General features: G+C 41.5%; 1 protein-coding gene across 7 annotated transcripts in view; it reads left to right on the forward strand.

The window, feature by feature from the left end:
* Window positions 1-18,273, forward strand: part of GHR (growth hormone receptor) — a 161,507-nt gene that overhangs the window by 90,178 nt on the left and 53,056 nt on the right. For all 7 annotated transcript variants that reach the window (XM_067545586.1, XM_067545581.1, XM_067545580.1 and 4 more), the window contains one exon: window positions 2,282-2,362. In XM_067545586.1, coding sequence (XP_067401687.1) covers window positions 2,293-2,362 — 70 coding nt within the window. In that variant the 5' untranslated portion in view covers window positions 2,282-2,292. The remainder of the gene's footprint in view (window positions 1-2,281; window positions 2,363-18,273) is intronic.

Raw genomic sequence — 18,273 nt, forward strand, 5'->3', positions numbered from 1 at the left:
GCAGAATCTGTATTTCATTATGGAACAATAGAAATGAGACTTCCTTTGCTATCACAAGTCTTGCCATGAGGTAATTGGTGAGGAAATATATAAATACTCTGCAAGAATTACACAGAGCTTTTCTCCAGGAAAAGATTGCAAGGCTATATAGTTAAACTCAGTAATAAATCTCCTCCTTCTCCTATAAATGTGACATGTATCTTAAAGGCAGCATAGATCTGTGCTTTAAACCACTGTTATTGTATGTATTTTCCCCCTGCCTTCCTATTCATTGGTAATGGAGGTATTTATGTGCATTTATTTTTACTTATATGCTTTTTATACCCTCCTCCTTGCCTGTTTTGCTCTGGTATGAAATGTAGGAGCATGAAAAAAACTAAACCTTCCTTCCCAAGTCAGTTCTGCTCTCTTAATAATAATTCTGTTGCTCAGTTTATGGCAAATAAGCGATGTATAAGTATTCAGGAACCAAGAGCTTAATAGGGTAGGCTCACTACACTGAAGCTGACTGCAGTAGAAATGCCCTCATTTTTTAAGATTGGAGGATTGAGGCTGGTAGCAAAGACAAAAAGCTCTTCCTAGCCAGAGGTCAATATATTAAAGACAAAAGAGCTTTCTGCAGTGCTTTTCCCTTGAGGTCGCAAGGACTCTCCAGTTACAGAGGTCTGGCTCTAGAATAGCGTTCTTGTTAACAGGATGTTGAGATGGTATATCTGGCCAGTGTGGAATAATGTTACAAACCATGCTGTAAGCTAAAAATTGTGCTCTGTTTCTTCTCTCTAGAATGGTTTTGTGTACTGACCCCTAGCCTAGCTCACCTTTGCCTACACTGACAGTGTCAGTGCCCGACTAGCAGAAGTGAAGTTTCAATCTACTTGTGGCTAACATCATTCCAGCACTGGTATAGAAAGGGCCAGAAAGAGAAATTCTTTCCCTTTTTATAGCTCCTGGCTCCCTTCCTCTGCTGGAGCAATTAGCCCCAGCTGACCCATATCAACATTCCCTTGTGGTAGGGTTTCTTGGCAGTCACTAGTGAGGACAGTCAGCTCTTGTAACTTTTCTTGCTGGTTTTAACCCTCTCTCTCCAGGCTCACTGCAGGGCAGGGTTTATGCACCCTACCACACAGCTTTCCCCAGGATACCGTGCATTGCCGTTGTTGCTTTTTTTGATCTGTTAAGCAATATGAGCCTCCTCAGTGAAATTTCTCTTCTCATACACCTGATGGTATGTGGTGGAAGGAACCTTTACTCGGCCACGTGAAGGGTTGGTTTTTCTGAAGCTGGGGGTGGGGGAGCAGTTTGAGAAACCCTCTCTTACTAAACTAGCATTCCAGCCCCTGAACAATGCTGTCCTTGTGGGCACTGACTGGCGAGATAGCAGACTGCGAGGACTGATGGCTGTTGCTTCTAAATATTCCTGTGGGGATTTCTGCTCGGCAATGGCTCTGTCTAATTAGAGGGCGGCTGCCATTTCACCGGAATGGTTTCTCCTGAGACTGATCTTTTATACCAAGAACAATTTCATGATGCTCCTAGAACACATCTCTCCTCTCCGTCCCCTCTGAGATCATCCTCTAGCTGTCAGTGCCAGAAGCGTGGCAGGATAGCACTGTTTGTTTGTGACCTATCTCTCTGCTCCTCCATGATGGTAACTGCTTCTGCCCCTCCAGGGGAACTCAGAGCCCATTTGGTGCTTCAGGAGTATGCTGTGAACACAAGTGAGGAGCTCAGTCCCTGTTGCCTGCAGAACTAGAATTCCTTTTAGTAAAGGACCTGAGGCTGCTATTGGATATCATAGCTCCTTCAAGGAGGATCATCTCCCGTCAGACCTTCCCTCTGACACAGCTTGAGACAAGGGCAGGCTGCAGGAATGCATAAGAGAACAAGCTGGTAGGATGATGTCTGGATGGAGGGAGGCAAGGGGAAAACACTCAGACTAGGGTCTCAGTGGTAGATGGATGCTGACTGTATCAACTACTGTGTAGTGTCTATGTTCTTGCCACCACTACCACCAGAGGCCAGAGACAGAAAATTCCTCATTGTCCTCAGTATTTATTAAACTAACAGTCCTCTGGGAGTAGTATTCACTGTCTGTCATAGAGTGTAATATAATGTAGGAATTTGAGGCAATAAAATGTATTCTTAACATGCTTCCTTTATAAACTTTTGCTTTAATTCCATTCAGAAATTAAATACACTAGATGATGTATTAAACTGCATTTAAATGTAATGAAATGAGTTCATAAAGAATCTGATTGTACTGTCTCTTTTATGATTGCAGAACCCAGAGGCATGGATCTTCGGCAGCTATTACTTACTTTGGTGCTGGTTTGTGCAAATGATTCTCTTTCGACGAGTGAGGGTGAGTTTAAACGTCTTTTGGCCTTGGTTGGTGATGTCTGAGTTCTTTGGTCACTGCAAAATGTGTGCACTGCAGATTTTCTGAAAAAGAAAATGTAGCTGTGATCTTTGTTGTTACAGTCATAAATGAATTTAAGACAAAGTGTTGTAGCATAAAGGGAGTGATGAATTTACTATACAGGCAAGGGTACATTGCACTGGGTGAGACACAGGTGGGATCAGTGTTGGTGTTTGATATCTACACATCCGTAGAGAAAATTACAAGTTAGTCTAAAGCAAACTGTGCTGCTTGCAACTCAGATTGGGAAACTAAAGCTGAAGCTTCCTGAGGATGTGCTCAGTTGCTGATTTAATAAGCTATATGGAAATCTCCACTTGTCTGAGATCAGAGCAGAGCTCTTTTAGTCTGATCTAGCCTGATTCTTGAAATCCCACCCTGTGCTGACAGCACTTGTCCGGTACTGAGGTTATAAAAGAATTGCACGCTTTTCAAGAAAAGATCCCTTTTTAATTTTTTGAGGGCTGGAAGTAAGGAGGAAGCACTTTCAAGATGCAGATCTCAAGTCTAAAGCCAGCTCCGTATGAGCAAGCCGTAGAAGAAATTCTCGTAAGGGTAACTCCTGAGAATGGAGTAAAATCAGTGTAAAAGGGTCTGAAAGAGGACACAGGACTGTTGGAATTGTTACCCTCAACTGGCCAGACCACTCATTCAGTCAGCCTATATTAAGGTCTGCAGCCTATCAGGAGGAACACTGGATATGAGCCTCCCTCTCTGTATGGGGTTTTAGGTCCAGTGGAACAACGTAGTTCACAGATCCACTGACCACACCTCTGGCCTCCCACAGTTCCTCCTCTCCCCAGCCCGCTGCCTATACAGGTGTGGATCTGTGGTAAATTAGCACGGATTTTCTCAGTTGGCACACTGAGGGGGAAAGAGAGCAGAGTACTCTGTTCAGCTAAGTTTTCTCTGCTGCTTCTCCGCTGCACAACCCACTGCTTTTTGCCTTCTAGAGACAGTATGGGAACCCCATAGATTAAGCCCTTTGGACCTTATTCATACTACTTCAGAATGAAAAATTCCCATTGACTTCCATGGGAGTTTTGTTTTGCATCAGACCTATACAGTTGTTTGTGTCTCTGGGCTCATGCTTTACCTTGTCTGTTCTGTCTTGTTGGGGCCTTTGAAGAGATCAGTAGATGGTTGTCTGTGATGGCTATTTGCTCACTTAAAAGTAGCAGGTTCCATGCCACTCCATAATGAGGCTTGGCAGAATTATATTTTTGTCGGTAAACATCTATTTCATCAAACACACAAATTGATGAAAAAATATTTCCATCAATAATAGAAATTTACAAATAGGCAAAGTAAGAAATGCTGCTTGAAAACTTCTTAGAGTTAAGGATGTCTCCTATGTATATTTTGACATGTGTTGCTGACAATTTGAGTTTTGTATTAATGGTTAAAGCTTTAACTTTTAAAATCTCAATGTCTACTGTCATTCAATAATTACTGTCTCCCCTCTCCCCCATTGTCAGTCAACACCCGTAACTTCCCACAGCTGTGAAAATTTAAATAAATAAAAATAAAAATAAAATGCTTAAAACAAACATTGATAACTGTCAAATGTATAAAATAAATAAAATTCTGTCAAGCCTATCCAAAATCAACCTCCAGAGAGAGAGCTAAAGAACAGCTGCAATACAAGCAGCTCCTTAAGGAGATACCCCCCTGACCTTCTAGCCACAAATAAAGTCTTAGAGTAGCAAAGAGGGTAGGGTGACAGGTAACTTTGGAGGAAGATGAGTGGAAAGAGCATCTATTCTAGAAACAATAAATCTTCATTGTAAGGGAGGGCTTCATAACCCTTTAAGAGATTCAGTTTTGTTGGATTTGTTTTTCTTGCATTACTTCAGCTCAGGAGTTCAGAGGCCATCTACTGTGGACATTATGCAAGTTAAATGTATATAGAATTACAGGCTGTAGTTCAACAACTTTTCTGTGGCTGGTTTTAGAATCTGGTTCTAAGCCAAAGAACTCTGGCTGAGTGCCCTATGGTTCCCTCTGCAGCTCCTAGTAAAGGGCTAATGTTAGTTTAATCTTTGCCTTCTTCACTAATATGCTTTGGATTCTTTCTGGTGCTACTTACGTGGTATTCCTAGATGTCTTTGTTTACAGATCTGTTGTAAAATAGACTTACACATTCTGGAGAAAAAGAACGGAACGAACAGCTTTTCAGTGCAACAGGAAAATAAGTCAAGAAAATGTCAAGAGATCAGTTTTCAGATTGTTCTTAACAAGACAAGAACCAAAGTTTTTTGGATGGGAAAACACATGTAATTCCTTACTTTTATTTGAGCTGATCAGCAGCAATCAAATATAATGTAATTACCTTATTGCCATGTAGATCTAGTATAAAATTCTCCTGAGCATATTTCTGACTCTTGCTGGTCAGGAAACTTTCATTTTTCTTTAGCACTTGCTTGGTTGGTTGATTCTAGTTTTGTTTGAAGTTCTTCGTTGCTTGTTTTGTTCAGGAATGATTGCTCTGTTTTGTGCTGTGTGGAAGCAGCAGTTCTAATGTCACAAATGGTTGAGGGTGGTAAATATAATTTGCAGATAAAACTTTATTGCTTCTTTTGTAAGCACCAAATTGCTATAGAGATATTATAAAAGTTAGTAAAATAATGGAGGGAGAGCATTAGGTTTTTTTTATCTGTCCTGTATCTTATCAAATTTAAAATTAAATTCATTTATGTGTAGAGAACCAGCTTTATTAAATGCTCTTTTGGGGGCTTAAGTGGTGCCTAGACCTTGGGCTGGCCTCCTGCCCAAAGTAAATTTCACCTTTATATAGCATCTGTTACCAAAGAATGCAGGTGTTATTGAAAACTATTAGTTTCAAATGATGTCAGTGATGTCACTTGTTTCCTTGGCTTTTCCCCATTTTCTGTTTGCAGGGCTCCAATTTTTACAGTACAATGAGACTGCTTACCTGAGAGATCCTTTGAAAATGAATGTGCATATGTAAGAAACATAAGTCAGCATGACAGTTGCTGAGGATGTGTCTTATTTTGCTACCCAAAATGGGCTGGAACCTCTTAATTTTTTTTTATGTCCTGCTTCATCATGTGATTCAGTCAAAAGAAAAAGCTGTTTGACGAGCAGTTTGGTGGATAAAGCAATGTCCCAAAATCCGATTCCCTTTGAGCGCCATTTACAACCTGCAGCTATACTAACTGTAGCAAAATCTCCAAGCTGCTTCTTGGTCTGGGCAAATCCCTAAGTTTGGGGAGGGTTTTTTTTAATTTTTCTTGGCGGACTATTAAGCAATGTGATGAATATTAGTAATTCCTTTCTGAAGGCCGAACTGTGCAACAAATTTAAAATGTCCCGGATTTGAGTTTCTTCCCCTAGTGTCTAAATTTCACAGTGGAGTAATTATGTGGCAATTTGAAATGTTATAAAACCGTCTCATTTAGCCACAATGTGCTGGAACAGATTGATGTCTACCTTTGTCTTGGTTTATAGGTGTAAGAGCGTTCTATGCACTTCTGGCAGTTGAAATGTGGACTAGCTGCATTAAGAGTTTTTCTGCAAATCTGTGTGCTGCATTATAAACCAGAAGGGCACAGTCACATTTTGGATTGTGGAATGTGTTGATCAGATAGGTTCTCCCATCAACCTGCTTTGTCAATTAAAGTGCATGAGGAGCAATATGCGTTTGTTTGTTTTTGTGAAACTGTTAGTCTCTTTGCCATCTAAAAGTCATGAACTATGCACAACATAAGTAGAATTTAAGAATTCTGAGGGCTAAAGTGATGCATAGACCTTGGGCAGGCTTTCTTCCATGGGGTGCATTTCACATGTCCAACATATGCCAGCACTTCTGAACTACAGCAGATATGGGCAGAACAACAAGCAAAACAAAAGTGTTCTGTCCTTAAGGGTGGGTACTGTATTTTGCTGTTCTGCTACTGCTGCTTGTGATATATAGCTGTCAGCCAAAAGGTGATGATAAAGTATAATGTCTGAAATCTATTGTCATTCATTGCAAAATAATGACATCCTGTAACAATATATTCAGAATATAAAGCTATCAAAATACAAAAGTGCCTGAGGAACATAAACTGCAAAACAAGGAAAAGTGTGTGAATGTGAGTGGGTGGGTGCCTTATTGTGAGTGAGGTTGTTAAAAACCAAAAAGCCATTTATGTTAGATAGCAAGAGTCCTGTGTAAAATGAATTGCACTAATTTTGCCCCTGATCCTGCAATCTGCCCCATAGAGGTGCACCCTTATGCCTTTCCCCATCCAGTCCCATTGAAATCAGTGGGGCTCCCCGCGCATGCAGGGAGGAGTCTGCCCACTTCTTGGGACCATGAGAGCTTGTTTCTGTGGGTATGTCTACACTGCAATGTAAGCCCAGGGTCAGTAGAAATTGAGTTAGCAGACCCTGGGTTTGTTAGCCTAGGGCTTGAGCAACTACAGTCATGTGTAACCCCCCAGGTTGGGAATTGTTGAACCCTGGGGCTCCAGCATCTATACTGCATTATGTGGGCCCGAGTCCAGCCACCCATAGCCCGGACTTCCTAGAGCCCTCCCAAAATGTGGCCGCTTTAGCCCTTTGTTTGTGATGCAGTGTGGGAAATCTTAACTGTTCACTAAATTTGACCAGAAAACAAAGAAGTTGTCCTGTGGGATTGTGGGATACTTTGGGTGGACTCCCAGAGCACAAGTACAGGAGGGCCGCATCTACACCACAAAGCAATAGGGCTTGAATCCTGGGTCCTATAGACACTAATAGTTAATTATTTATGTACAGTAGTGCCTACTACTTGCTAGGCACATTCCAGGCACTCAAGAAAGACAGTCCCTGAGCTGAGGATCTTACAGTCTAGAGACAAATAAACAGAGGGTAGGGAAAACAGAGCCACGGTAGGCAGTTAAGGGCATGTTCCATGTGTGAGGGAGCTTACAATTAATCCATAATGCAAAACACATATCCAGTCTCATATTGCAGAATCATGCATGAAGGGAAAATTACTTTGACATTCTTGGTGTAAAATTATGATAATTAAACTGCACTTTGGAGTGTAACACCAGTATTATTAGAGCAAGAAACAACAGGCTGGCCAGGAAAGCCAGCTGAATAAATGTAACTAGTGCTGAGACAAGAGTGTTTGGGTAATGAGGTGTGAGAACACCGGTGTGCCATTCTTCTGTGGTTTACTCTGAGTTATCAAAAGAGACCTGGTTATGATCAGTGTTCTCTTGTGAGCATGTCTGCACATACTGACATTTTCAAGGACTGTACAGCTCCTCCTCCCGTTGCAAATAGTTAGGAGCGCTTGTGTAGCGCTGTCCTGACACACATTTCCCTCTGGCACGCAAGACTGGTGGTCACAGGTTGCAAACTGCTTACAAGGCAAGAATGATTTTGTCTGCTCATTTCTGCTGAACTACATCAGGCTGTTGAACAAGCCAAAATGCCTCAGAAGAGGGAAAGGAAGAGATGATTGGGAACCAGTCCCAGCTAGTGGAATAACACATCAGCTCAAGCGGTTCCAAAACCAATCTTTTCCCAGTGGACGAGAGGCCAGGCACATCCTGTTTTGTTTAGATTCTGGAAGAAACTTTGATCCAGTAATAATTCCAGCTGTGCTGCCTTGTGATGTTAATTTGCCACCCTGACCATGTGTAAAAAGGCATTCATGATTAATAAAAGCAAAACCAAACCATATTTGAATATGTCCACATACGGTTCTCAAGTCTCTCTCCTCCCACCCCCCAGAATCTGGGGTCCTTTTGATCCCGGATTTTCATTGGGGCCTGTTTGTTTTGAATGAAAATAAATTACAATAACTCTGTCCCTTTGTTTTAGGAGATCTGCAGGCTTAGGCCACAAAGGGTGGGATTTTCCAAAATGCTCCACACTGGTCTAACTGCACTGCCTGCAGTGAAAGCAGAATTAGTCCATTACTGAACACTTTGGAAAATCCCACCTATATAATGCATGGAAATCAACAAACCACTGTCCACATAAGCGGCCCTGCAATTCCTAGACATATGGAAAAATTTAAAATCCAGAACTCAGCTTTCTTCTCTTTGAGAGCTTTAATGACAGATTTCAGAGCACTGATCATTGTCTTGGGACTCTTTTTATTTTCTTCATATTTAAAGAAAAAGTGGTAATTTACTGTACCAACTTTTTGTTCTTAGGGCATGTTATTGGGCATTGTATGATTCTGATATTTGTTTAGTAGTCTGAATTCAGAACGTACAATTTTTCCAACAAAGCTGTTCCAGCGTATTCTGTGAATGTTCATTAAAAGCAGTACTCTTTCCTTTTCCCAGTTATGGACCTGTAGTACAGAATGTGTTTTGTAGTGTGTGGTATAGTCATTCTTATACGGCATTCACTCTACAGCGTGCAGTAGACTGGCAGCTGTTTATTAACAGTTTGCAGTTGCACAGAATGGACTCATCAGAGCTGACAAACTCCCAGCCAAAATGTATAGTTAATGCATATTTGTTTGAGATACCTTTCAGCTCTTGGTATGCCAACCATTTCATTAAATATCAGTCTACTGAAAAGACAAATTGCAAAGCTTTGTGTAAACAATGCAGCCACGTTTAACTGAAATAAAATAGGAATCAGCAGTATTTCTCATAGTTAAGCAATTTTCTTATATGATTGTAGCATAAATGTACATACCACATTAGTTTTCTCCCAAGAAACATTAAGTGTCTGTGGGCTGAGGCTTTTGTTTGCCAGATTTGAGCTTGGAATGATTTAGCTCTCTATAAACTTTTTTATGACAGACGCGTTGCCAACCATAAACAGAGGGATATCGCTGTGTGAGGCTGTAATAAATAAGAGGAGTATTTTGGGCAAGGAATTTTAGGGACAAAGTCTGCATTTAGACACAAAGGTACAACTTCTATTATACTAATATGGAATTATGTATGTGTATATGAGAAACATGCACAAGCATGGTTTGCTGATATTCAGTTCTCTCTGATGTAGTAAGGCCATCTATAATGGGAGCCATCCACATTAATCATAGTCTTGTTATAGCAATTAGCATATTATAACTATAATAGATTACAGAAAGATACGAGCAGACAAATAATCCCTCTAAAATCGATTTAAAGTTAATGTGCTAAAACGCTTTGTTTAAATACACCAGTAGTCTTATCCTTCTTCAGCAAAGCACTTAAGCATCTGCTTTAAAGTTCATCACATTAAGGGTTTAGTAGAACTGGAGTTTCTAATTTGAGATGGGAATTTAATCCAAGGTCTCTTTGATAAAACATACAAAATAAACCTGTTATAACACAGCTCTTTGACTACACAAATTATTCTGGCAGTTGTACTTGAACTGGCAGTGTTTGAAGGTTATAAATAAGTGCCATTATTCTAGTTTTATTTCTTAAGTCACTAAGAGCAATTACTACTTAACACTATTGAAACATCTTTTCTTATTTTCTATCTAGATCAGTGTCTCTGTTTTGTGTTGTAATGAAACAGCTTGACTCTTTCAACAAGAAAAAAAGGTAAGAACTCAGTGTACTAATTAGAGCTCTTTTAATTATCCTAGTAAAATGACTTCAGGCTAACACAAAAATATTGTAAACAGCTGCTCCTCTAATTAGTACATTGAGTTCTCACCAACTTTTCTTCAGTGTCAGACTGTTTCACTAAAACACAAACCTTCATCTAAAAATAGTACTGATTGAAAAATCTGAAGTACCAGCTGCCCTTACTGATTTTAAAAATAAAATAATATAAAGATAGAATACCGGGACTATCAAATTATTTCATATTTTATCATTATGACACTGTTATGACAGATCATTATGCACTACTACTACTACTACTACTACTGATGTCATGAAATAAAAAACCTCAAAACAATGTTTTGAAAAGAAACTTCAATTTTTTTCCAAAACAAAACTTTTAAAACAATTTTTTCCCCCAGAATTTCCATTTCTTGGGAAATCTTGAAGATAGCTGATTTTGTTCAAAATCTGAATTTTCTATTTGAAAAGTCAATGTTTCTTGTCAAACAAATTCCAATATTCTATGCGTTCTACTAAAGCTTGGTTTAATGTAAGCCTCTGTGGCTCTCTAGAATTGTATATTTGGTGCACAACTGCAACAGAATCCAGTGTACAGAAAAGACAAGGGAAGTATTGACATGGTAAGGAAGATGTCTTGTCTTCTCCACATAAACAAACATCTGGATCATCACCTTCAAGGCTACTGATTTAATTCAGTACTGATTCAGATTTAATGCTGAATACTGTTCTCTCTCGTACCTGCAGCTAGTTCTGGGAGATTCAACAAACACAGTTTTATGACTGTGATGTTAAGCAAACCAATGCTGAAATAGTCTGTTACCAGATTTGCCCTTCTCCTTGGGGTATGCTCATTTATTAGGGTTACCTTCCTGGAAGGGCGGTGTGATTCTAGGGGTGTGATTCTACTAATGTACTGCTTGTGTTACTTGTGTGTTCATAGGGCTACAAGCCCCCTCCCAATGGAGGTATCCTGCAGGACCTAAGGTTTTCAGGGCTGGGTTCCTCCAGCACAACCCCCCACAGATACGCACACACACACATACACAGTTCAGCTCAACTTAGTGCGTCTGAGCAGACCGGGCTATCAGCACTCTCAGCTGACCCCTTATATGTCCCTGAACTCAGCAGGCTGGGTGACACCACACTCTCAGTGGCTACCCTTATATGCCCCTTTGCAACACACCAGAATAGAGCAGGCTGGATCCAAACAGCACCTTTTTGGCTACTCCCCTTAATTGCCCCTTGAAATCAATCAGGCTGGGTCAAACAGCACTTGAGCTGCACCCTCATTTGCCCCTGGACTCCGTAGGCTAGGCAGAGTAGCACTTCCTGGCTGTCCCCTTCATATGCCCCTTTACACACAATTGTTCTAGCAGTAACCCCCTTGATGAGCAAACCCCATAGGATTTTTGGGCACTCCCGAGATCTTTGGCTTAGGTAAGAGAAGCGTTACTACAGAGCAAGACAGGGACCAAGGACACAAAGGAAGAAAATAAAGGTTGGAGAGAGAGAGAGAGAAAGTGGCAACCAGCTTGATTATAACAGTTATTTTATTGCTAGGTATATAAAACTTACAATACTAATAGTAATACCATACCAGGTGAGAAAAACAATCAAAACACTTACAGTACTACACAATTACAGTTGGGGGTATTGGAGAAAGCTATCCCAGGTTTGATTACAAAAGTAGAAATTTATACCTGGACTAAGAGAGGGAGAGATAAGTTGTGTTGGGGGAAAAGGAGGAGGGGGGGGGTTGGTCTCACCACTCCATGTAGTTCAGAGGTTCCCAGGAAGAGGCTTGTCAGTTCAGGGTCTGGAGGGCTTTTGAGGCTGGCAGAGCCCCCAACACGATCAGTCAGGAAGAGAAGACAGGTTACAGTGGAACTGATGCAGAGTTTGGATCCAAGCATCAGAACAGAGGTTTGAGCTTTGATAGGGGATTTGTAGATGCCAGGTTTGTTTATGGATAAACAATGTCTGGACAAAAAGAGCTGATCATTCCTGGAAGGGCGTCCTTTCTTGAGAGAGAGCCCACAATGCAACCAGGTTTCAGTGTTTTGCATACCAATAACTAGAATGGTCTGATAACTGCGGAGCTGGGTGTGCACAGGTGTGAGTTCAGTTACATCGAGAGCAGAGATTTCCCAAAATGCAGTGCTTCCCTGCTTCAGCAATCCCAGAGTTCAGTGCGTGTTCCATCTTCGATGTAGATGAGGCTTCTGTTCTTCATTCATGTGCTAACTGAGATGCTTATGAGGCATGGGGAGTTGTCCCACCCTTGATGGGAGGGTTCCAAGTGTGTCTCTTGTATGAGGCATGGGGAGTTGTCCCACCTTTGATGGGAGGGTTCCAATTGTGTCTCTTGTATGAAGCATGGGGAGTTGTCTCACCCTTGATGGGAGGGTTTCAGTTGTGTCCCCTGCCTTTTCATATTGAAATGCCTTTGGTTTCTGGTTCAAGCAGCCTTTGGTTTCTGGTTCAAGCATGGGCTGGTGGGGGGTAATTCAGGTGAGCCAGAGAGAGAGAGAGTTGGGGTTTTGCGCCCTGGTTCCCCAAGAACACAGAGCTGCTAGGTAACAAGTCGGAGATTCAGGCAAAAGAATAACTAAACTGGAGAATTCAGTGCATCCCAGTGGCTCTTTGGGGTGTATAAGTGCCAAATTCTACAGGCTTGTGTTAATTTAACCATTATGCCTTATTAATAGACTTTGTGTACTGCATGAAGTCATCTTTCCTTTGAGAGCCTTGTACTCAGAAAATGTATTTCACTTGTATGGTGTGAGCTTTTAAATTTTGGGGGTCTGATTTCAGATATATCCATAATTAGGTTTCTAGCCTGATTAAGTGCTAAACACCCAGCAACTCCTACTTAAGTCATTGCGGTGTGGTTAGTTCATTTGAAAAACTAGGTCATTTATCTATCTGTCTTAGGTCCTTGTAGGGGCCCCATCACTATGGTCGCTGAGCACCTCACAGTCTTTATGTAGTTATCCTCATAACACCTCCGTGAGGTAGAGAAGAACAATTATCCTCATTTTTACAAATGAGGAACTGACACACAAGGACTAAGACAGAATTTTAGAGGTGTCAAATCTCCTCCTACTGAAGAGCTCAATGCCACTCAAAGCTGCCTCAGCTACTGAGCCTGCGGAAGCCTCATGATCTTCTTGGGCACCACCTCACTAGAGGCGTTGTGGCATTTAGAGAGAGCACTTCTTCCTCAGTGGCCTAAAGGTTTCCCCTCCCAACAGCCCCCTGAAATACAGGAACCCCCAAAACCAAATGGTAGTGATTAGAGGAAGGAGTGCATCTTTTTCCCCACTATATCCCAAGGTGGCCAGTAACCAAGCGGGTGCAGGGGGGATGGGCAGAGGTAGGGGGCTCCCCACACTGGGAGACCCTTTTTGCCCCTAAAAAGAGAACCAGGCTGGTTCATCTCTCCCCTCCTGCTTGCATAGTACACGATTACTCCTGCCCCAGGGCTGTCGTAACTGCCAGTCTCTGCACAACCCAAAAAGGAAAAAGAGTTAGGGTAGGAATCGATAGCAGAGCTGCTCAGGACGTGGGGCTGGAAGATCACTGATTAGTGTTCTCTGGCTCGTGAATGTGAACAGAAGTCCCAGCAACACAGTGAGGTCAGGGGTGTTGATTATAGCTGGCTCTTTTTCCTGCCCTTTATAGAAAGCGCTATAAAATTTAAGTAATAACAACACGTAGCTCTTACATAGCACTTCTCATCTCCTAAAAAATCATCTTTGTGGAGTTTTGTGAACCATTGTCAAGGCCCTTTTGTTTTTGGTTCTTACCAAAAATTCCTAGGTTTTACAAAAGCTGTTGATTTTTTTACCAATTTTTTACTTGAATTTTGGACCACTCAGGTATGTGAAAATACAGATTGTTACAGATTATGTTAATCCCATATATTAAGTAGATGTTTTTGTGAATAAATTAGCGTAAGTGTAAATGCAAGGCTCTCTGTTAAAGTAAGGCAGCATATTACATATATACTCACACACAAGCACTTGTTGGAATTGTCTTCTGTTTGCCCATATAGAATGTAATCAGATCATGATTAGTGGTCCATAGGCAACCACCAGTTTCCAGGCCAGTGATTAATTCATCTTCATATCACTTGGCACAGCTCAGATGGGATGGCACAAAGATGTCCTTATTGCTCCCCTAATTCCAGGTTGTCTGGGTGCCAAAGTGAAGGCTGCTCTAATTTATGCAGATGACCCACAGAATTCAGAGACAGAACCAAAGTTCCACCAAAGTCCTGGGGCATTTGAATCCAGGGTTTTCACTTGAGCTCATTTCTATTTTAAATTAAAATATATACGACCCTAATTTTGTGTTTTCCACTTTTCAGGAGATAAAGTGACTACAACAATAATATGTTCTGCTGGCACATGCTGTTCTAAGTGCTGTGAGTGCTGTTTGTCTTGAAAGGCACTTAGTGGCTGTCACTTATGCCTTTTGAAAGAGACAGAACTGTTCTAGCATTGAACAAATGCCAGTCTAAAACATTTTCATATGAATATACAAATTAGTATGATGCTCAATTTTATTGCATCTTTTGAACTGATGTACAAGGCATTGGGACACTGGCTGTTTGCAAAACATGTCGTTTAACATGGCATTGCTAAAGAAGCAGTTTAAAAATATCTATTAAGTAGCAAATATTAAAATTCATAATTATTTAATGGGAGTGGTAATGACCACTATGATTATTCTTACATAGCTTGCCATTCAAACCATTTGTTTTCATCCATTTATATATTTTTTTCAACTTTTGGGCTAATTCTCCTGGATTGGTCTCTGCCTGAGGTTAAATAATGTTTCCAGAAATTTTAAGCAAGCAATTGTTCAGTTAATGACCAATGCAAAGGTGAGGAGAAAAAGATATGCAATTTGCCAATTCCAGAAGTTCTTGGCACTTTTTTTTTTTTTTTTTTTTTAATGAGTCTGCAACAGAAATGAGATGAGGAAGAAGATGTAACTCAAAAGCATTGCTCTGTGAGGGCTATGGTGAAATATAGTTGTGATTTGAGTAAGGTGATTGTTATGTAAAATAAAAAACAATAATATGTTGAGTTTAATCTGCAGTAAGGGAGATTTAAGTTAGATATTAGGAAAAGCTTTATAACTGTAAGGGTAGTTAAGCTCTGGAATAGGCTTTCAAGGTAGGGTCTTGGAGTCCCTATCCCTGTCATAGGATGGTCTAGGTTTGCTTGATCCTGAGGTCCCTTCCAGCCCGCCATTTCTATGATTCTATTATGTTTTCTACAACGAGAGATACACACGTGTAACCTCTTGCAATACTGTGCACTGCCCCATATATGCTAGAGTTTTATGAAAGCTATTTACATTTAAAAGGCAAAGTAAAATGTTCTTACACAACATATTACAAATTAAGTATATGACATATGGTAATAGTGAAAATTAGCTGGAATGTATAGATCACCTCTACATTTTCAGCCAAGTTAATTTCCTAGTTAAATTGCTCATCCCCTGAACTACACTTAAAGCAGCCTGTGATGCATACAGATGTGCAGCTAAATTAACATTGTAGGTAACTGCCTCATCTATTCTAGTGTGAATCTTTTTTCAAACCAGAGAGGCTTCTGCTCAACTCCAGAGCCCAGCACTTCCTGCTGTGAAGAACTGTCACCCCATTTCTCAGGGAAAATCACCTATATGTTGGGGGAACCTCTCAGGATCCCTGGAGTAATGCAGTGTCTGTGGGCTTGATAGCTCTCCATATCTTCCCTTCTGAATCCAGCCCATTGGCACAACAGGCAGTCCTAAAAACTCAGCAGGAAAACCAAGTTATCATGTGTAACACTGACACGCGGCTTTCATAGCTAGTAAAAGAGAGCCAAGAGCATCTAGAGCCCCTGCTCATGGAAACAATCAGTGTCTTTTAGAGGAGAAAAATCTCCCCTTCTCCCTCCCCTCCAAACCATGCCATAATCCAGCCATTATTTAAACTATCACTTGATGTCACGAACCTTGCCAACTGCCACCCAGTATCTAACCTCCCCTTCCTGAGCAAGCAAATTGAGAAGGGTCACATCCATTCCCCACACAGATACTTTCATTATCATGAAATCCTTCCACTTAAACCTCAGGTCAGAATATGGAGCAGGGAGAATGCTGATGGCATTTGATTTGGTCGCCTGTGGAATCCTGCTGTCCTGTCTCAGAGGCATGGCAGGATCACACTGTGAGATGGTTTAAATCATTTCCCTCAGACTGCAGCAGAGAAGTATGTGGGGATACCTGCTTCTCTGCCTCCAGGACTCTCACCACTGGAGTTCCCCCAGCATCCATCCCTCTCCCTGTCCTACTCCGCATCTATAAACCAGCAGGGGAGATTGTGCAACAGGATGGATTAAAATGCTAGTAACATGCAGATGACATCCCAATCCTACATCACCTGCACATTAGATGCAAACAGTACCGTCTCCCAGCTACATAAGGGATTGTTTTAGATTTAGATGAAGAGCAGCTGACTGAAGCTGAATCCAGGAAAGACTGCAGTGTTGCTGGTGGGCACTAAATGGCTCATCCTTACAACACTTTTGTGAGGTAGGTGGGTAGATAAGTATTACCCCTGATTACAGATATGTGGGAGTGAGTAACAAGGTTAAAGTTTAATCTGTAATTCCACACGACCAGCAGAATGAAATGGGAGCATTGTGGTGTGATGAAACCCCATCGCAGGCTGGAAAGGGGTGTGATGGAATACACCCATGTATTCACACCCTATACATTATTGTAATCTTTGTACAAGATATGCCTTGTGAGGTATCATTTCAAGACTCATAACTTGCTGATCAGTAATATCCTGATAAAATGTGTGACATCATATGTGACGTAATAAAGATTCCTCTGAATGATGTTATTAACACATGTTGCAAATCCCACAGCCCTGTCCAGGCAGAAGTCGGCAAACAGGTCTATCCTAAACAAAGGAATGTGTGCTTGCCTTAATTTGCACTTAAGTAGTAAACAGACTCGTCAAGCAGGAAGGGAAAATGAAGGAAACTCAAACAGATTGGGGGGGGGGGGGAGAACAAGCAGGGAACATCCTTCCACTTAGATTCTTTGTCTCCTCGTTCTCATCTGGAAATATTTTTCAAGAGGGGGACTGAAACAATAAAAAGAGGGTGCAAACATCCAGAAGCACCCCCCTTTCCTCCTATCACATTTTCTGCATCTAAAGAGAAAAAGAAAGCAGCAGTTATAATGGTGGGGGGTCCTGACCTGAAGCGTTTGGTCAGTTAACTTCCTGGAAACATGTGGTGAGAAATTTTGCTTGACTCTAATATAGTTTGTTAGGCACTAGAAAGTGTTTTATCCTTCTTTTTCTTGAAACCATTTCTGACTTTTATGCTTCATTATTTGTACTTACTTAAAATCTATCTCTTTATAGGTAATAAACTTGTTTTATTGTTTCCTCTAATCCAGTATGTTTAAATTAATGTCTGATTAACTTCATCTATCATAATAAGATGGTGTAGAGCAGTGTTTCTTAACCTGCGGTTTTAGAGGGGTCGCAAGTGCAGAGCTGGTATTGGGGGTGGCAAGAAAGGCAATTGCCTGGAGCCACAGGGGCGCCATGAAACTAAGTTACATGCCTCAGCCCCGTGGGGGTGGGACTCAGGCTTCAGGGGTACAGTAGTTTGGAAAGGTTAAGAACCACTGGTGTAGAGTATTCCCTTAAAGGAATAACAAATCATATTTCTGGACTGTCTAGGAGAGGGCTGGACAGAGCAGGACACATTTCTGGGGGGGAAGTCCAGGCCTGGGGGTGTGTTGGGGTCACCCTGAAGTATAGCCAAGGTTCGTGAGAGCCAGGATGTAACTGGCAGTCTGCAGTTACACCAACACATCATGTTCGTGGCTGGTTGTGAGCCCTCCAGGTTGGAGGCTATAACAGCAAGCTGTTGCAGGTTAGAGGGCAGGAGTGACAGCCCTTTCCTGCTCCCTCACTAGTCTGCATTAAACCCCAGGATGTCACAGGGGTTAATAACCAATTAGTTACATGCATTACACCTGGGCCATCACTAGTTCGTTGCTTCTCAGACAGAGGGGCTGGACTGAGAGGCATCAGCTGAAAACTTGTTAGCTCTGTGGGCCTCATAAACGGGGGAGAGTTCAGTCAGAAGGGAGAAACCACAGGGAACAGAGGGACTTTTGCAAAGGGGACTCAGCAAGGGTCTGCAGGAGAACACACACTTCAGAAAGACTCCATCTGAGGGCCCAGTGCTCAGTACCAGAGCTGGTGAGCAGATTCCAGAGTAGTTGAGAAAGGAGATT

Source organism: Emydura macquarii, unplaced genomic scaffold (genome assembly GCF_026122565.2).
Source record: "Emydura macquarii macquarii isolate MOO-44397 ecotype Brisbane River unplaced genomic scaffold, CSIRO-AGI_Emac_v2 contig_1045, whole genome shotgun sequence".
Classification (NCBI taxonomy): Eukaryota; Metazoa; Chordata; order Testudines; family Chelidae; genus Emydura; species Emydura macquarii.